Below are 21,141 nucleotides of genomic sequence, written 5' to 3'. Positions count from 1 at the left end.
TTTGCATATAATTTCCTGATAGAAATGTAGAAGCGAGTGAAACTCATTCTAGCAGTCAACTCCTAAGGAGCCATCTCTTAAGGGCTGAGAGGTCTTTGGGGCCCCCAATAAAATATTTGAGTGGGCTGCTCCCCCCCAAGTTGATGGGCATTGCCATTCAAATGGTGTCCGTACTCCATGTTATGTGATTGATTATGCAGGGCAGGGCTTACTTGACACCCCCCCATATTTTATTCAAGTTGGCACCCCGACTGTAAATCTGCTAGTCTTGCGATGTACCTCAGGATTCTTTGTTGTTATACACATAGTACAGGATTGGGCACTTAGGCTTGCGCCCATCATGTTTGTGATAGACAGTGGTACCTTGGGTTAGATACGCTTCAGGTTACAGCTAACCCATAAATAGTACCTCGGGTTAAGAACATTGCTTCAGGATGAGAACAGAAATCGTGCTCCAGCGGCATGGTGGCAGCAGGAGGCCCCATTAGCTAAAGTGGTGCTTCAGGTTAAGAACAGTTTTGGGTTAAGAACGGACCTCCGGAATGAATTAAGTACTTAACCCAAGGTACCACTGTAATATGTAGAGTATATTGCAAGGAGAATTGCAAGGAGTTCTAAAAGCCCTCAGCATCTTACCCATGTCAACAGCACATAACTCCAGTTCTTTAGACAGCTTAGGGCGGTTGTGACTAAACTCAACAAGAGTTTGTGCTGTTCCCCCTTTCTGAAGGGTCTATATTTTTATATATATTTTAGGGTTCACTTATGGCTTGACGCTATCTTACCAAATCTTACCAAATCAAGCTACTGCGGGATTCTTGTCATGCAAGAAGTATGGCCATATGACTAAACTTCGGCTGCTATTTCTGAGTGCTGAGATATTTAGGATTCTGCCAAAGATAACGAATAATTGCTCTGGATTCTATGTTTAGGAAGAGGTCAACAGCCACGCTGATTCACAGGCCTAATTCATGCACAGACCCTCTGTAGTTGTAGCAGGAGTAGGGGATTCACGATGGTTTACAGCCACAATATGCCAGCCTTTTGTGTCTGCATGGATGATTTGCTTGCTCTTCCTTTTATCCCTAGGTTTGACGGGGGGGGGGGGGGGCTTGAATTCCCTGCTTTGAACCATAAAGTGCAGCGAGCTGGAATGTTTCCATGTGATTCTCTATCCTATCTTGCATTTAAATTCTTCCTTGTGTGCCATCAAGTGGTCTGTAAGTGATGATCAGGACATATTTGTCCGGTAAGGGGAAGCTGTGATCCTTCAGATGTTGTTGGACGATAAATCTATATTTATTCCAGGTAGCAACCATTTGCAGACATTGTTCATGTGAAGAGATCTCCCGTGGCATTAGGAAGTTTGTAAGCATTTAGTAACTGATGGACCTTATTGCATTTATACTTGGGGCAAGCTGTAACACCCCAACCCACCCCCACTCTACAAATGAAACCAAACCAATATAAGAACATAAGAATAGCCTGCTTGCTCTGGCCAGTGGCCGTCTAGTCCAGCATCCTGTTCTCAGTGACCAACCAGATGCCTATGGGAAACCAGTGAGCAGAACATGAGCACCAAGAGCCCTTTCCCCTTCTGTGGTTTCCAGGAAATGGTATTTGGAAGCATTGCTGTTTCTAGGTAGAGCTTAGTCATCCTGGCTAGTGGCCACCGATAGCCCTCTCCTCCATGAATTTGTCTAAACTTCTTTTCATCCCATTCAAGTTGGTGGCCATCACTGCCTCCTGGGGGAATGAGTTCCACAGTCTTGACTATGAAGAAGTGAAAACAAGGTTTACACGCTATGCCAACCTTCCCATACCTGGTCCCTCCAGATGTTTTGGAACAACCCACCATACCATCCCCAGTCAGAACAGCTGTGCTGGCCAGAGCTAATGGGAGCTGCAGGCAAAAACATCTGGAGGGAAGACCTTTATTGGGATCCTACTGCGCAATAACTACCCAAGCACTGTTTGTATGTGTGTAATTCTGAATAAAGTCCCAAACAGCTCATTGTTCCTCGTTGGCATCCATCTGCCTGGGAGCCAATGGAGAGGTGAGGTCAATTTGTTGGAAGGTTGTAGCACCTGCGGTGGCTCTAGAAACAGATGCGGGAGAGACATATTTTATGTCGTATACAGTGGTACCTTGGGTTACAGACGCTTCAGGTTACAGACTCCACTATCCCAGAAATAGCACATTGGGTTAAGAACTTTGCTTCAGGATGAGAACAGAAATCGCATGGTGGCAGCGGGAGGCCCCATTAGCTAAAGTGGTCTTCAGGTTAAGAACGGACCTCCAGAACAAATTAAGTTCTTAACCCGAGGTACCACGGTATATGGCTCCTTCAGATGGCAAAAAGAGGTGGGAACAACATGAGCCAACTTCTAGGGGCCGAGGCCCCTTTGGCGCCCCCCCCCCAAATATTTGAGAGGGCTACACCCCCTCCAAAGTTGATGGGCTTTGCCATTTAAATAGTGTGCATGCACGTGTCCAATTAAGCAGGGCGGGGCTTACCTGACCCCCCCCCCCCCAAGTTGGCACCCCTGGTGGAAACCAACTTTTTGCATAGTCTCTCTTATCTTTTCGAAGCTGGCTTTAAAAGTAGGGACTCCTTAAATCTCACCGGATTCCTTTATTTCAAGACGCGTGAAATAGTGTGCCCTTTCTCTCCATAAAGGAGGAAATCTTTAAGTTGAGAGCTGGCCTGGCCCAAGGAAACTTCTTTTCCCTTGGCCGCGGACGGGGCTCCCCGTCTCCTTCCCTGGCCCCGGGGTCGAGGGGCGCCTTGGCCCCACCAGTGACAGAAAGCGACGGCGGAGGAATCTTCCGCTGCCGCCTCCGCCGGCAACCTCCGCGCGTCACCTCGCCGGGGAGGCCAAGCACACGCGCGCACACGCGGTCCGGGCAGCCCTTATAAATTCTCCCTCTGCCGGCCCAAGCCCGCGATGTTGCTCTCGGCCGGCGAAAGGGTCTCTCTCTCGCTAGGGCAGGAGCGGCGAGAGGGGCGGACCTGGGGCTGCGCTTCAAGCCGGGGAGGAAGAAGTCCTGGGCAGCAGCAAGAAAGCACCTACTCGGGGGAGGAAGGTGCCAAGCAAAGGAGGAGGAGAAGAGAGGCTGCCTGGAAGACTCCAACTCTTGCAGTCCACTCGAAAGGAAAAAAGAAAGAGGTTGGGGAAGGAGCAGCTCAGCTCGCTTGACTGTGTCATCGGTTTTTCTCCTTCTCTCCTTTTGTTTTTTAATTGTGGAAGAGGAGGGAGCTCCTGGAAAAGTCGGGCAGCCAGAAGTAGCCAGAGGAGAAGAGGGAGACTAGCTGGCTGCTTGGGGAGCAGCAGGAGTAGCAGCGAGAGGAGCAGCCCGCGGGCCCGGGGAAAAGGAGGAGCAACTCCACGCGGGTGCAGGAGACGGCGGGGAACCCGGCGCAGCCACCTTAAGGCGCCCGGCCGCGCGCCCCTGGCACGGCTCGGCTGCTCCCCCGGCGTGCGCGCACACGCATCCAAACAAACACGCACACACGTGGGCGCTTGCCGCCTCCCAGCGCGCTGGGGCGCCGGCCCCTCGGCCAAAGGGGGAGCTGCGGACTGTCTCCGGCAGGAGGAGGAGGAGGAGGAGGACCGGGGGGCGGCATCCCCCCTGGACGGGCTTCCCTCCGACTACCAGCCGGTGCCATCTCACTTGAGGAGCGCGAGAGCTCGTGGGAAGCCGGAGATCCGCGTCTCGGAAGCCCGCAGTTGAATTGGTGGCCAGTTGCCTCTCTCTCTCCACCCGCCCAAACCCCTTCAGCTCTCTAAGAAACTATTGACGTGATTATTATTATTATTATTTTTCTTTCGGGGTTTTTTATTATCAGTATCGCCCCTCTTTTTTTCCCCTTCCTGGCGGAAGCGCAGCTACCGTTGCTGATTTGCAATCTGTTTGCTGTGGTGGTAACAACCTGCTTAAAAAGAAAATCTTTGCAACCTGTTGCAGCTATTTTCGAAAAAAGAAAAACCGCTCATCAACCTGTTGCAGTTTTTAATAAGAAGCGACTGCCGGGTTGAACTTGCTGCTTCTGCTGCAACGCCACGGCTGTTCGCAATCGTGCGACCCAAATCCCAGCATTTTGGAGGCCAGAAATCCGGTGCAAGCTACTGTTTGGACTAGCGATCTGTTGCATTCCTCCCATCTCTCCAAAATCTATAATATATATGTAAATTCTCAGCCTTATTCTCACGCGTCCACATAAGCAAGAAGACCGGAGGGGGGAGGGGGGGAACCGGTCACTTTTCCGTTTTTGGGGTGGGGGTAGGTGAGAAGGTGAAGAGTGAGAAAACGTGCTTTTTGGTGCTTTCTCTCTCAACCTTCCTAAAAATGCACTGCTACCTGTGGAGCGTCTTCCTCACCTTGGATCTGGCCGCGGTGGCCTTCGCCCTGTCGACGTGCAGCACCCTCGACATGGATCAGTTTATGCGCAAGAGGATCGAAGCGATCCGGGGGCAGATCCTGAGCAAACTGAAACTCAACAGCCCTCCGGAAGAGTACCCGGAGCCCGAGGAGGTTCCTCCGGAGGTCATCTCGATCTACAACAGCACCAGGGACCTGTTGCAGGAGAAGGCGAACCACAGGGCAGCTACTTGCGAGAAGGAGAGGAGCGACGAGGAGTATTACGCCAAAGAGGTTTACAAAGTAGACATGCAGCCTACTTTCCAGTCCGCAAGTAAGTGCGAATGCGCGCGCCGGCGGCTGTTTGAGGGCAGAAAAACGCGCACGCGGTCAGAGCGAGCCTTGCTAAGTGCTGCTGCCGCCGGATCAAAATCTCTAGAAAATAATATAGGCTGTCCTGACTGTTTAAGCACAGCCCAGGGGTACAGCTGCCCAAGAATGAAATAAAATTTGGGGTTGCCTCTAAGAATACCGGGGGCCCTCCCAATTTCAAATATTTCTGCATTTTAAATATTTTTCCAGATCTGGTTCTGTGATGCTGGGGTGGAGACGAGATACGGAGAGGGCAGGTGGACGAAGCACCTTTGCACCAGAGGGAGGTCTAACGAACTGAAATCTGGAATCCTTGCTGGGGTTTATGTTGCGATCAGGCTCCTCTGTCGTGGGGATCATCCCCCTGTTTTTCTGTGTGGGACCTCAGTCCTGGCACATGACACATAGTCTCTAGAAGGGGATTCTCCTGAGCATGTGCAGAGTGCTTTTCCTTTGCCTCCCTACTGGGCAGCAAATCGGAGATCCAGAGTTAAGGGCTTCCTGGGAATACTGTGCGACTCCCACCTAATCTTTGTCTCTGGCACCTCTCATTTTGGAATCTAAGCACCCGGGAATCACCCTTCGAAAAGAAGGGGACATCTGGCAGTTCTCCTGCCTCACTCCCATCGTTTTTGGCAGTGCCTGGTGCCTTCCGATGCCAGATACATTAATAAGCCTCCTTATCTGTTCTCATCCTCAAATTCCCTCTGTTTATTTTTCAAAGCCCTCCCCTCCGCCCCCACTTTGGGTGGGAACAGTGGCTTCTCAATCTGTTCTCCCTGGATGCTCTCCATCCAGTCTTTGCCTGCCCCCAGCCAGCCAGCAATCAGTGTACGTTTCCCCTTAGTATTTGGCCAACACCTGGGTCAACAAAATTTCCCCTTAATAGGATTAGTTTACTTTGTTAAAGCCCACCCCCCCTACCCACCCCAAAAGTATTCTCTCAGCTCTTTTCTTATCACCTGCCTAGCCCCCCCCCCCCGCTTCAGTTCAGTTGGTAGCTTCCAAAGCTGATCACTTCACTTCCCACTGCTGGTTTGTGTCTGATATGGGCAGTGGTCCATTTCAATGTACCTTGGAGAGAGGGGAGCAATCTAGCTCAGTAGTGTATCCACCCCAAAACCGAGTTTCTTTTGAAGCTGGCTGCTGCAATTGGTACAAGCAAAAAAGGACAGATCCTCCAGGAAGTGCCTCTTTAGATCCTATTATCAATTTAGTTGTTCCCATTTGTGGTGACCTTATTTCCAGGTACAAAATGATACTCCCTTAATTCTTTTTTTTTTTAAGTCCAGCTTCCTGGACACAGTCTGTGAAGGCTTCAGCTGGAACTGATTATGTGCACTCTTTCCTGAAAAATAAATTAGAGCTTGAAAGAGCTGGCTCTGTGCATTGGGCCAGAGCCACTGTGGTCCAGAGACTTAGTGTTTGGAGGTGGGAGACATGAATTCAAATCCCACCTCCGACTTGGACTTGTTGGTTTGGCTTTGGCCGGCTGACTCTTGTCTAGCAGCCGTTCTGAGGAATTCTATGCATTTGCTCAGAATATTGAGCCCAATGGGCTTTGTACCAGAGTAAGTGTGCATAGGATTCCAGCCTTGCTGTGCAGTAAATTACAAGCTTACTCAGAAGTAAGTTCTACTGCGTTCAACAAGGATAGCAGCCTTAGTCTCTTCAGCTGTAAAATGGACCCATTCACATTCCACTGTAGTCAGTTCACCTTTTTTGCCAGCTGGGGTGGGTGGGTAGGAAGGGAAGAATACATAGAAAATCAAACCCCAATGTCGATCATTGTAGGAAACTTCGTATGAGAAAAAAAACGAGGCAGCTTTACTACATGCCTAGGCTAAGTGTTTCTTTTCCCTGATTTGTTTTCCAGTCTTCCCCCTCCCCTCCCCCCCACCCTTATAACTTTATTTGATACTCATATACTTGGTCTGTCTCTGAAAAGCGCATACCTTTTTCCGAAATGCGTAATGCAGCCACCTTGGCAGCTTTAGCCTAGACTTTCTAATTGTAGCCTCTTCTATTTATTTTGAAGGCAACCAAGGTGTAGCTTTTTGAGGCTTGCTGGGGCTTGCTAGCGAGAGTCCCAGGATGCCAGCCAGGGAACTCAGAACCCCTCCCCCCTTTCTCCTTGTGCTGCTGCCTCCCCCTTTTTTTATTTGTTAAAAATGACAATCTCTGGAAGAGGACACCACTGGCAATCAAAGGGTTTTATTATTGCAATTAAGGCACCATCCAGAATGTCTGTGATAAATGTGCTCCACCCTTGTTGCCCCAAGGGAAGGGAGACTTTGTCAAGTGTGCTGGAGCCAAGTGGGTATGCGCAAGCTCTCTAGCGTAATTTGTAGCAATAACATTGAGACACAGAAGAGAACGGCAAGGCTGCTCCCCCCCCCCTTCTTCTTAAATAGACGTTTCACCCACCCACACTGATCTTCCGCTGGCTCATTGGAGATCTCTTTGTTTGTTCCGCAGGAGTCTGTGCTCTGAGATTGTTTACCAGCCAATCTATAATCCTAGCAGCATCTTGATCTAGGCTTATCACCTTTTAGCTGGAGATTTTTGTTTTGTTTTGTTTCTGACATCTTTCTAACCACACTTCTCCTCCCCGTAAAGAGGCAACGCTAGCCTGGCTAAACATTGCCTTCTGGAGAATGTAAACGATCCAAGCTGCGATCCCGGGAATAATTAAAAACCCTGTGAGAATCTCCTCCGAAGCTGGGTCTGTAAGGCAAAACAGCCCTTGGAGGACAAGTGCGGATATTGCAGGTACCCGCCAATAGAGAGCATCATGAGTTTAAGAGCTGAGGCCCTTTCTCGAGCTTCAGCCAGCCTTACTGTGGAAATGCTTGGTTGGGAAGATCACAGTAAGTGGGTTAACTGTTTTTCCACTGTCTAGTTATATACGCTGGGCTGGACAAGCCATTCTAAGGAAGAAAAAATATACAGCCAAGAAGAAATATATAATCTGAATGAGTGAATTGAAAATGCAGGTTTGGACTGCTTTGTACACTTTCCTTCAGACTTACTGAAGGAAGGTGGGTCTTTTTTTCGCTTTTTTTTTTAACTCTCCAGTTCCTGCATTAGTTGAGCAGGCAGTGATGCGGGAAGAGAAAGGAGATCTCTGCAAACACACTGAGGTCATAGAGTGAAAGGCATGGGAAAGAGCCATCATTCAGAGTTCTTTTTAAAAACTACCCCCCCCCCTTTTTTTACCACAGAGATGTTAGCATTTGGTAACTGACTATGGCCCAAGTATTGCAAATATGCTCTAATTATACTCACAGTCGGCTATATATCACTAAGCAGATCCCTGATAGGTCTTTGTGGGACATTTGTAACATTCAGTCTAAATATTTTTAGCAATGGAGAGATTTAAAAGGAAAACGCAAAGAGATATTGTATATATCCCAGGGCATATTTTGTCTTAAATATTATCCTTGGCCAACTGTACTATATAAATACAGTAAATATGAATAGCCTTGGCATGTTGCCAATCTCCTGGGATGAATTTTAGTCAAGAAGGTATTTATGGGATATAAATAATACTGTGTCAACATTTAAAAAAGGGATCTGATTAGCTCAGAATTTATTCGTATTAATCTTTTCACGTGCTGTTAGTTTAAGGCTCAAAGCGAAGTTGTGTTAAGGTTTTGCCGATAGTTTGCACCAAGGGAATCAAAGGGCACTGGGCTTTTTTGCAGCGATGGTCTGTGGGAGCACAAAAGGAGACAGTGACTCGGGTCGGGCATGGAAATCAACGTGTATCAGGAATGAACAGGCTTAGATTTCTAAGATACAGGCAAGGAAATATCCCTGAGTGGCTTGCGGCATCCTTTCATTAGCTGTGCTCTGTGTCTCCCTTACAAGTCTCAAATTTGCTGCAATTGAGGTTACACAAAGTTCACAACTATAATGTACATTGCATGGAGGTCAATGGAAAAAGCTTAATGGACTTCCATAGGTCCTATAGCTGTGAATCAAGGGTGGGGAACCTTTGTTCCTCCAGATGTTACTGACCAGCTCCCATAATCCCTGGCCAATGGTCACGTTCAGTGTTTATGGGGCGACGCAGGGGTATGTATACCCCTAAACATTTTGTGAATCTAAGTTTGGCCTCATTAAGGGGCAGAATTACAATATGGGTGGGAAAATGAGAGTACCCCTAAACATTTTTTAAGGGAAAAAAAGCACTGGCCATGTTTGCTGAGGTAGATGGTATTTGTAGTTCAAGAACATCTAGAAGGCCAAAGGTTGCCACACCTGCTCTAGATAAACACCACAAACATAAATAGCAGTTCTTTTTATCTAGGAATCATAGAATTGTAGAGTTGGAAGGGACCCCAGGAGACATGATTGAGAACCCTGATCTCCCAGGCTTTCTCAATCCCCCTGGAGCCTCCATAGATACAACAGTTGTGAAGCCTTGGGGGAGTGGCTTAACGTGTGTCCCTGCAGTCCCACTGTACCTCCATAGCTCTGAAGGACTCGTTGCTCTTTGGCTGCGAAACCTGTGTTGATTGTGTGTGGAATTATAATTTTAAGAACATAAGAGGAGACCTGTTGGATCGGGCCAAAGGCCCATTTAGTGCAGCATCCTGTTGCCACAGTGGCTAACCAGATGCTATGGGCATCTTGCAAGCAGAAGATGCCTTCATGGCTGGTGATTTGGTAAGATGTCCAGAGAGCAAGCTGTCCTGTATAGCAAGGATGGGCAACCTGGGACTCCTCTGCTTTAGTTGGACTTCCAACTCGCGTCAGCCCCAGACAGCAGAGCAAATGGTCGGGGATGATGGGAATTATTGTAGCCCACTAACATCTAGAGGTCCACCAGTTCCCCATTGCTGTCCTGTAGGATGACCCTAAACAGCTTTTAAATGAGTAAGAAATAAATGCACGCCTGATTACTTGTTCCCGAATGTGCGGATGGAGTCTGTTGAAAGTATTGTGTTTGAAATTATGGAAGAGGATATAAAACATGATATTGGAAGGACGAAATGTGGGGTATTGAATCTTTGATGGCTATTGGCACATGCAGGCCATCATTTGATAGGTTGTCCATAAACATCGGTGCATGAATCACAAGCAGAACTGTGTGTGATAGGGCTGATCTTGGTAGTTTAAGTGCTGATGAAGCAAAATCTGGTACAGCATTTTGGTTCCAAGCATCAGTCACCCATTTGAAAGCAACAACAAAGCCTCTCTAGCTTTTAATGGATGTGAATTGCATCCTCTCTCTTTTTTGGCATTAGTTATAGTATCAGTTCTCCTTCCACTCTTCCTCCTCTTCTTCCTTTAATAAACTTTATTGAAAAGATAACAGGATTACAGGAGTGGAATATAAAAGCAAATCTCATATCATACACAGGGCATTGAGTCCATCAGGACAACCAGATTTTCCTCATTTGGGGCAGATTTTTGTGTATTAGTTCCAAAAGTGTAAGAAAAAATTCCCACCGTGTAGCCGCATAAAAACATTCCAGATCTTCTGATCCATTAGAGACCTTTAAATTATGGGACTGCATCTTTTCCATAATTTCTTTTAGCCCTGAGGTTAACCAGGACCACATTCATGGTTTCTGTGTTAGTATCGAACACTGGAAAGCAAATTAGGATGACATGGGAATTTAGTTCCTCCTCCAGAGAATTAGTAATGTACCTTTCCAGAGCCTGAGTTGTACACCTTGTTTCTAATAGCTATAAAAGGACCAATTATGTCTTTTCTTTCTCCTTTCGCTGAGGAAAAACTTTGCTTTCTGTAATGAGAGTTTTGCTTGAGTAAGAGCTGGGCTTAAGTTTAGAGAATAACTTACCCCTTTGAAGTTTGGACGTTGGGATATAAATTTACAGAGTCCTGAAAAACTGCAACTGTTTATACTTTTCGTAGCAGTTCCACATGAAAGTTAACTAATTTAATGCAGAACAGTTCACCCCCTGCACAACCGTACTCCTTAAATTGAATCTCTAGTCTACACCTCAATTTTATGAGAGCCACTGGTGTGATTTATCCTTCCATTAGCTCTGTTGCATGAATATTTGCTTCACGTAGTCTCCCCCTCCTCTTTTGCGGAGTATTTTACCTAATGAAAGAAAACATTATAAACCAGCTACATACAATGGCATGTTTCTACTTTATCAACAAGGAATTGATTTACTAGTGTTTATATGTGTGTAGGTTTCTTGTCTTCAGAGGAATTGGGTTACTAGTAGAGTACAGAAGTAGCTGTGGGCTTTTGTTTTCCAGAGGGTTACACAGCCCCACCAGGGTGGAATGGATAATGGGGGAATTAAGATATCGGCCCTAATCACACTTACTGGGAAGTAACTGAATTCTGTGGAACTCGCTTCCAGTAAGGATTTGGGCTGCGGGGAATTTGGGTCATGGGAATGAGAAGTGGCTGAAGGGAATGGGAGATACCACAGCTTCAGAAAGTGTGTTGCTGCTCTGGTGTTTGGAGGAAGGGGATGTATTGGCGTGGAGTGACATTCCTCTTCTTCATGTGGAAGTCAGATTAAGTGCTTCTTGTAGCAGGTGCCAGATAGGTGGACAGATGCATAGCAAAGAACACAAGAGCCCGATGGATCAGGCCAGTGGCCCACCCAGTCAAGAATCCTGTTCTCTCAATGTCCAACCAGCCTGCAAGCAAGACCCAACAGCGTTCTGCCAATTTGTGATTCAGAAACTTGCCTTGAGGGGCATACTGCCTCTGACAGTGGAGCTAGAACATGGCCCTCGTGGTTAGTAGCCGTTGATAGGCGTTATCTTCCACAAACCTGTCTGAATTTATTTTAAATGCATCCAAGTTGGTAGCCAGCACTACCTCTTGCAGGAGTGAATTCTAGAATTTAACTAAGATGCAGAGGCTAGGCTAGTCAGGAACCTGTTGGAATTTGAGGACATAAGTTTTGATCAGCACATTTGAAGGAGATTGATAAGGTGCAGTGAGTTCTCAAGTCTTGCCAAAACAGATTTTGAATCATTAATACACGGCAGCCAAAGTGGTGGTGTATGGACAACATGCCCTAGTATCCCTGTCCGGTGGCCATGCTGGCTGTAACTGATGGGAGCTGTAGTCCACCAACATCTGAAGGCCAGCAAATTGGCTATGTTTGTATTAATATGTTGCTTAGGAAAGTTGTGGGATCATCTTCTCTGAAACTTTGAACACCCTGTGAGACAGAGAGGCCACCTTGACAAATGAGTGAAGCATGGGGGCCTGCTGTGTCACCCCATTGCCTCAGATGCTACTCCTCTATACTCCTCCACTCTTTCTGAAGTGGTATCACTTGAGAGAGCTAAACTTTGCCTAGAGCCCACTAGTTGTTGAATCATATTTTGATATAAATAGGGACTAGCTTTATGTACTTGCCCATAAAGCTCATGAGTGAATCCTTTACATATAGTGAAGTAGCTGGCTCTTGGGGCTGCCATACATCCCACTTGTGTTGCAAGATATGGTAAAGGTAAAGGACCCCTGGACGGTTAAGTCCGGTTGAAATTGACTATGAGGTGTGGTGCTCATCTCAGCTTTCAGGCTGAGGGAGCTGGTGTTTGTCCACAGAATGCTGTGGCCAGCATGACTAAACTGCTTCTGGTGCAATTGGACACCATGACAGAAACCAGAGCGCATGAAAACACCATTTACCTTCCTGCTGCAGTGGTACCTATTTATCTACTTGAGCTGGTATGCTTTCAAACTGCTAGGTTGGCAGAAGCTGTGACAAAGCAACAGGAGCTCACTCCATTGCACGGATTTGACTGCCGACCTTAAGATTGGCAAGCCCAAGAGGCTTGGTGGTTTAGACCACAGCGCCACCCATGTCCCACAAGATATGACACAGGTGGTGCTGGCTGCATTCAAGATTCCATATAGCAAGGCAATTCCATCTTGATGCTCCTATGCCTAGCACTGCCTTCAGGTCTTTCAAGTCTCTGTATAAGGGACATCCAGTGTGAGATCCTCCAGAAGTTACACACCCATCATTCCTGACCATTGCCTATGCTGGTTGGGGCTGATGGAACATGGGTCCAATAACATCTGAAGCACTCCATGTTGGTTTCCTATGCTATGTATTTTATCACTATGCAACATTGTTAGATTTGGTACCTCAACCAGTGGAGGCTGGTCCACTTACTCTCGGTCTCCTTGCCTTCTACCCAAAAGGCACCAGCCACCACTGCTCAGAGCATCTTCATCAGGTGACTATACTTGATTAGTCCTTTTGCAGCATTCTCTGCAGCTGGCAATGCTGCCCATATATTATCATAGGTGATCACCATACATGGCAGTTTACTATTCATTGTTAGCATTTATACTATACATTTTTAATAAAATATGTAAGGTGGCTTGCAAGCAAAGAAGCTAACCAATGTTGGGACCTGGATTCTGACCTTCCTGAGAAGTTGCCTGGAGTGAAGTTTGTCTCATTTTGGAGTGGAGACTTAAATGCAGATACTTGAAAAATGAAGTGCATCTTCTCCCCATTGTCTGCAGTTGGCACTGCTACGCAGAACATGCATTATGACATTTTCACGGGACACCATCACACGTGCCAATGGTAGAACATGTCTTTAATTCTGAGCCTATTGGGGGAATTGGCTTCAGATGAGCTTCTCTCATTTTGGAACAGAGACTTAAATCCAGACACTTGAAAATGAGTCATATCTGGGAAAGGTTTATAGGCTGTAAGTACAATTTGTACCAAAACTCTCTAGTGTAAAAAGTGAAAACTATAGTCACCAGGGACAGTGATCTGCTGAGAGGGAAAGTGCCTTCACATTAAACTGGCTGAGGCTTTTAGAAGAAGAGGGTCAGGGTTCTTCACTGCTCCTTATTAAATTATGAAAAGAGTAATTGGATCTCCAATAAAGAATGCCTTAATAGAAATGGTAACATCTGGTGGGTCACAGGTTCCCTATTGCGGTTTTCCAAGATCCCAGCCATCAAATCTATGAGCTGTCTCTGGGTGAAGTAGTCGTCGTTTTCACCTGGAGGGCTATTGCCTACATGCCACTGTTGGAAAAGGGATGCCAGACTAAATGGACTTGGGGTCTGCTCTTCTTACTGTTGCGGGTTGATGGACTTTCTCTCTTACCCTGATAACCATAGCTATTCTTCATAGCCTAGGTGTGCTAAAATCAGGCACAGGCAAACTCGGCTTGTAGTTTTGGGACTACAGCTCCCATGATCCCAAGCTAACAGGACCAGTGGTCAGGGATGATGGGAATTGTAGTCCCAAAAAACATGTGGAGGGCCAGGTTTGCCTATGCCTGGCTTAAATATATGTGCTTAAAGCTAGGTGTGCTTCAATATGTGCATAGAATCATAGAGTTGGAAGGGACCCTAAGGGTCATCTAGTCCAACCCCCTGCAAGGCAGGAATCTCTGCTAAGCATCCATGACAGATGACATGTCTGTTGAGTCCACTGAGACTTACTCCCAGGTGGATGTGTATGGAATTGGAGCTGTTCATTGAAATCATTAGGATGTAGTCATGATTTGCCAAACTTTTCCCATTGACTTTTATGAGACTTCAGAATGATTTTTTGTGTGTGGAGTGGGAGCAAGGAGTGTCGGAATCTGCATGACCTGAAGTAACCTTTGTAGCTCATAAGAACCTGGCATTTCATAAAGAATCACAAGACTCTCTGAGTTTTAACTCATTTCCGAGAAGAATATTGGCAAAACGCCCATCAATATAATGTGTGTGTTGTAAAGTTTCTAGTGCTCATGAAGACAGAATAACAGAATAAAAACCCTGCTGTTTCTGCAAAAGCGTTAAGAGTTAGAGAGGGCCATCCGGTAGCCAAGAAATTCATTGGGCACAACTGTCTTACCTCGGTACCTGACAAAAATATTTACGAAATGACAAATGCTTGAGGGAGGGGAAGATTAAAGTACACAGTTTAAGAACATTTGTCACAATGATTTCTGTAAATAAACATGAACAAAATGCCCATCTACATCGGGTGTGTGTGTTATATAGGGGACTTAAAGTATTGCAGTGCCTGTCACACGCACAGCATTCCCCAGGGAATGCTTTCGGCAGAGACTGGGCCACCTCTCAACAGGGAAGGGGGCAAGTTTTGCAGCAGTTTATCACAGGAGTGAATGGCAGCCATTCCCTGACATGGGAGAAAGTAGAAGTCTGTGCCTAGAGGGGCTCCATTTGTGGTTGGGGTTACCCTTGTCCCTGGCAGATCCATTGGGGGGGGAGGAGAGAAAATAGGGTTCCCCCCACCAATCAGTCTTGCTGGGGGTCACTCACTTAAAGCTGTCCCATTCAATTTCATGAAGACCTGAATTTGCTACCCTGGCGCTCCGTTCTCTTTCTTGCCCGCTCTAACTGATTGGTAGGGAGAATCATGGGACTCCACAGTGCAGCCAACCCCTGTCCATAGCAGGACTTCTTGTACAGGAAGCCCCAATGGAATGTGCTGCTCAAAGTGGTAAAAAATACTTTGGGTCACTTGGTGCCACTGTGATGTCAGGCGCTGGCTGGATCCTAATTTTCACCTCTGCTCTAGAGTGTAGACAGAGAACCCAGGAACTTTATATGCACAATGAATCTAATAGCAGAACTCCACCTCCCTTCTGAGGAATGAACAGTTACCGAAATGCCTCTCACAGCATGGGCTGCTAACCATTAACATCATAGGAAATGAAATACTAGGTCTTCAGTTTTTAGTTTTTCTGCTTTCAGTGACAACGTGATCCGAGAGCAGGCTTGCCCAACCTGGTGCCCTCCAGATGTCTTGGACTACAATGGCCGTGCCCTATGGGGCTGACGGCTGTTGCCATCTGAAACATCTGAAGGAGGTCAGGTTGGGAAAAGCTAAGGAGCCCCTTCCAGTTGGCCCGCTGCTGCCTTGGCCTGTACAGTGTCTCTCCTCGGAGTCTTTCTCTGCTACAGATTCACTGGAAGTTCCCAGTGCATCTTTGACAAAACAAGTCATTAGTGAGAATACACAAATGTTTCCACTCCCGTTGCAAAACCTTATGCTATACTTTGTTCTCTCTCTCTTTCTCTTTCTCCCCCCCCCCCCAAGGCATTTTTCAGCATGGGAATGATATGTTCCCCAGGTATTATTTTAATTTAATAAGTGCATCAACAGCATTGTTTAGACTAAACACATTTATTTGCTCGTTTGTTTAGAGTGTGTTTGCTTCCCGATTGTAACTGGGCTGGCGTTTTTTTGTTTTGTTTTGTTTTTTGCTTCTTTTTGCAAAGATGCTATCCACGAGTCGAGTGCTTAATGACATGATTTCTATCACTGTGCTTTTCAGCATGGTTCAGTTTCTAATAGTTGTTTCTCTTTGTTGACATAATCAATTTCCCCCACATTGTTTTGATTTAATGACTAAGAATGCAACGTCTGCAGTGGACAAAGAGGGTGCCGTTTAGTGAATGTGTATGATGGCAACCTTAGCTCAATTTGGATGCAAACACTAAACCGTGGTTTAGCGTTACAGGAAGAAGTCCTGGACTTACAGGCTTCCTCCCTCTCTCATTGCACCCTTGACTCTGTCATGGCAAATCCTAATTACGTCCAGTAATTACAAACTAAAGTGCATCTGTAAATCAGAAATGACACAGTGTGATTTCCAGTACTGGCTTGTACACAAGCAAACCATAGTTTGCTCAGCTTAATGTAATGGCCAACTGTGGTTACAATCTAGTTCGTAAATTTATTATTCTAGCCAAAGGCCATGACAAACTCGTAGCAATAGTATTAATAAAATAATACAGACCACCCATCTATAGTTAGCCTGTGGTTACATAGAATCAAAGAATTATGGCATTGGAAAAGACCTTTGGAGTCAAGCAACCCAACTTCCTGCTCAGTACAGAATCTACAATGAACATATAAGCCCACAGCGCCTCTGACAGATGTCTTTTTGCAGGACAAGAAGGGAGGGAGTGTGGGAATCCATGATTCATTCACGTAACATGAACTGAGCTGAGCTGGTTTCCTAATCTTTTCATACCTGCAGCGCATTTCTTTTTCCTAGGCTGTAACTGGAATAGCACTTCACTTACTAAATTCAAAAAGATACACCTGCATTTCCTTAATCAGCTCCCAGCAAGTTGGTACTGGTTAAAATTGCCTCCTGGTGTTCTGTGTCTCCCTTTGCCTGGTAAGTCAAGGTTCAGGTATACGCTTTGAATACAGTTATTTTGCTTCTGGGATTCCCTGAACCTACCAGGTATAGAAAGAACTGTCAGTGAATCCTGGCAGGAGCCTCAGGACAAATGCCACGATTCATATATTGAGAAATGGCGGAACTCAATGAGCCCAGGCTGATGGATGCTTAACTTTTCAAACAATGCTTCCATCCCTGTTGTGATTCACTAGAGCAGGGGTAGCTAAACTGGTGCCCTTCAGATTGGACTACAACTCCCATCAGCCCAGCCAGCATAGCCAGTCATCAGAGATGATGGGAGTTGAGAATCCCAATAACATCTGGAAGGAGTCACCAGGTTACCTACCTCTGCACCAGAGTCCCATGGCATGCATTTTAAGAACTGCTGGGCTTTTCGTGCCAATGACGAACACTGAATGCACATCTGCAGAGTCATCAAATGCTAAAAGTCTGGAGAGCTCTGATACTTGCAGATGGTTACTCTATTGGAAAGGAGCAACGCTTTCAGCGGAGGGAGCTCATTGTTGTGCCTGTGGATAGGATCTCCCTTTTGAAATGGGAAGCTCTGCGCACACACAAGAACATGTGGAAGGATGGATTGGTGCACTTTGTAAATGCGTATATGTATAATTTGCAAAGGCAGAAGTAAAGTCAATGTATTGCATAAGCTATCCTTGAGTAAGAGTCTGTGGAAAAAACAAGACCATATCTACTTATTACCACCCACAATTGCTGTATACCGGCAATTGCTTAACTTAACATTTGTGGGCGTTTCTCTGGATGCCCCCACCAAAGAATAATAACAATTAATAATAATAATTTAATATTTATACCCCGCCCATCTGACTGGGTTTCCCCAGCCACCCTGGTCAGCTCCCAACAGAATTAATAATAATAATAATAATAATAATAATAATAATAATAATAATTAATAATATAATGTGACAAAACATAAAACATTAAAAATTTCCCTAAACAAGGCTGCCTTCAGATGTCTTCTAAAAGTCAGATAGTTGTTTATTTCCTTGACATCTGATGGGAGGGCGTTCCACAGGGCGGGTGCCACTACCGAGAAGGCCCTCTGTCTGGTTCCCTGTAGCTTCACTTCTTGCAGTGAGGGAACCGCTTCTCGAAGACTTAGAGTTTTGAGAGGCAAGGCAGATGGGGGTCAGTAGCTAAATCCTTGATGGTGGCCACAGCATCTTTGTATGACAATCTCTGGTGTGCGATAAGTGTTGGTATCTTTTAAAAATACCGTATTCGTGTAAACATGGGGTCTGTGACTAATTCTGTAGCTGTTTCCCCAAGAACTGGCCAGTATTCTGTCATTGTTCAAGTAGCTTAGTGTCTTTTAAAAAGAGAATTGGCTGTTTCAGGTGATCTCTCCATAATGGCACTACATTAGAGGATAAAACCTTGGAGTTTTCAGAGGACATTTGTCCTGCTTGAAAGGCAATTGGTGGGAAGCGTTCACAGATTTCCACAGTCCTCTGAATCCTGGGCTCCTGGTTGCAAGAATTGCAAGATTAACCATTATAATAAGGCAGGGCCATCATTGCTTTCAGCCCTCTAGCAGCTCAAACAGCAAGGGGCATGCATACCTCTACAGGACTTGAACCCTCCCACAACAAGAGCAGGGAACATTTGGCCCTCCCGGCGTTGCTGAACTACAACTCCCAGCAGCCCTTGCAAGCATAACCAGTGACTTGGGATGATAGAAATTATGGTTCAGCAACATCTGGAAGGCTAAAGGTTCCTCGCACGTGTGCTATAAGAACCTGAGAGGGAATTGCAGAGCAAATAGTTTGAGGTACTTCAAGCATGGTATACAGCAGACATGGGGAACCTCTGGCTCTCCAGATGTTGTTGGGACTCAACCTCGCATCAGCCTGAACCAGCAGCTGTAGTCTAACCACATCTGGATGTTTCCTGCTGTAGAGGAAAGCACAGGGTTCTGATCGTCTGTAGCCAATGTGACTTGAGGGTAAGATTCCAGTACATCATCATTTATGTACGAGGTCAGTCAGGCCTTGAGGAAGTCATTCCAAAGGAAATTTTAGTGTGCTTGACTCTTTTCTACCTTGGCAATTTGTTCCTGTGGTCAACTCCAGGGTAGCAGTCTAGAGCTCTATTTGCATTTTATATTATTTTGCATTAAAGTCAAGTACAGTGGTACCTTGGTTTACAAACTTAATCCGTTCTGGAAGGCCGTTCTTAAACCAAGGCATGCTTTCCCATAGCAGCAGGGGACTCAATTTACAAATGGAACACACTCAACAGGAAGCGAAACGTGTTCTTATTCCAAGGCAAAGTTCACAAACCAAAACACCTACTTCCGGGTTTGCAGCATTCTTAATCCAAGTTGTTCATAAACTAAGCTGTTCTTAAACCAAGGTACCACTGTACTTCTTTCCCTGGAGGTATTTAGGCAAACGCTAGATGGCCATCTGTCAGGAATATTGCATATTCCTGCACTGAGCAGGGAGGGTGAGGCTCGATGTACTTTGAGGTACCTTCCCTCTTTAAATTTCTATAAGCTGTCTGAATGGCGTTTATTGTAAAGTTAAAAGATTGAAAATAAAATCCCGTCATTGATAGTAAAAAAATACTGGCTTGCACATTGCATTTCAGTAACCCCGGTAACATTATTCTAAGTCAAATGCAAGAGGAAAGTGAGGGGAGGAAAAATGCTGTGAATTTGACCTTGGCCACGTTTGTTTGGCTCTGCCTCACTGTCAAATTCACACTGTACTGACAAATGCCGCATCTGCCCTGACACATCTGCAGGCGTTCATTCATAATGCCAGGTTCTCATAAGGATCCATTCGTTACTTCCTTTCACAATTTTGGATTGCATCTTTTGGGGCTGGATCCAGATCTTGTGATCTGAATCTTCACTCAATTTTTCATGTCCAATTGATTCTTTTTTTAAAAAAAAAAAGTTGTTGCAAAAAATCCAAGAGGGAAGTCTTGCCTGGGAGAGAGCACTGTATTATATATGTTTTAGATAGTACGTGTATATCTGTTTAACAGCATCAAAACATATGTTGTTGCCAAAGCCCAAATTGGAATGTTCTGGGAAAGATAATTTAATTTTTAGTGGTTGGATCCGTGTCAGCGATGGATGGGAATTTCGACACTTCCTGGGGTGAGTCTGCCGGTGGTGATTATTACACACGCAGCAAAATGCAGCAGTAAATCTCTCATCCTTTCAAACTCCCTTTCTCCATCTCATAGAAATCCATGCTATTTTCCTTGTTTGGCCAGTGTCAGGGTGTTTACACTGGCATGCTCTCATTCAAAACTCTGCCCTGAATTTTAAAAGGCAGCCCAACTGCTGCTGAAGGCGTTTTGGTTTTTCTGATTCTGTTTTTTGTTTACATTTAGCATTTGCAAGTCAGCAGCTTGGTCAGCTCAGATAGAGTTTTGTGGGTAAAAAACAGAGCATCTGTCACACTGCCTTGCCTGGAAGGTAGGGAATCGCAGCAGTCTACATCTTTTCACAAATATGAGGATGGTATCTGGCCTATGAGGAATGGAAAACACTGGTGCCATGTTCCGAAGTGTGACAGGCTTCTGAAACTTAACACAGAGGTCCACAGAAGTGATTTGCACCCTTATCAATAGAAACACTAGGGATACCAATAGAGGCGCTAGGAATGTCAGGCATACACGAGGGCCGAGGGCCAAAGTGGCTTTGAGCAGATCCCTAGGTGACTGGTATCTGGTTTGTGTGTGTGTGTGTGGATGCCAGCTACTTCATTTTAAAACAAGAAGCCCAAAAAGAGGAGAAATCGTTGTGTGCATGTGCACAGTTGAAAGATTCACATAACAAACGTTGGCATGTGAGTGGATGTACCAGGAAAAGCAACATGGTCTGTGAGGCAAAGAGGTCATAGCAAATGGAATGCGATCAAAACTTACTTTTCCACTCAGCCTAAAAAACCTTCAGAGGGAAGCAGTAAATATTCCCACCCCAGAACATTATAAAAAGTTTGCGAACTGACTTGAAGCAACTGAGAGAACTGAGATATCTAACCGGCACATTTTAATATGCACAAAAGCGATGGGGGCGGGTGCCAAAGGAAAGAAAAAGAGATACAGTGGTACCTTGGTTTTCGAACGTAATCCGTTCAGGAAGACGGTTCGAGTTTTGAAACGTTCGAAAACTCAAGACGGAAAACTCAGTACAGAAGCCACATGGCATGTTTGACTTCTGAGGCGTGTTTGAAAACCGAAGCATTTACTTCTGGGTTTT

At 45.7% G+C, this 21,141-nt stretch overlaps 1 protein-coding gene across 1 annotated transcript in view; it reads left to right on the top strand.

Annotated features, from left to right (window-relative positions):
- Positions 1 to 2,937: 2,937 nt before the first annotated feature.
- TGFB2 (transforming growth factor beta 2) overlaps positions 2,938 to 21,141 on the top strand; it is an 82,594-nt gene continuing 64,390 nt past the window's right edge. Inside the window, exon 1 of the mRNA XM_081186080.1 lies at positions 2,938 to 4,697. Coding sequence (XP_081042206.1) covers positions 4,352 to 4,697 — 346 coding nt within the window. The 5' untranslated portion in view covers positions 2,938 to 4,351. The remainder of the gene's footprint in view (positions 4,698 to 21,141) is intronic.

This window comes from Podarcis bocagei (genome assembly GCF_964188305.1).
Source record: "Podarcis bocagei genome assembly, chromosome: 3".
Taxonomy (NCBI): Eukaryota; Metazoa; Chordata; class Lepidosauria; order Squamata; family Lacertidae; genus Podarcis; species Podarcis bocagei.
This window is presented reverse-complemented; position numbering and strand designations above follow the sequence as displayed.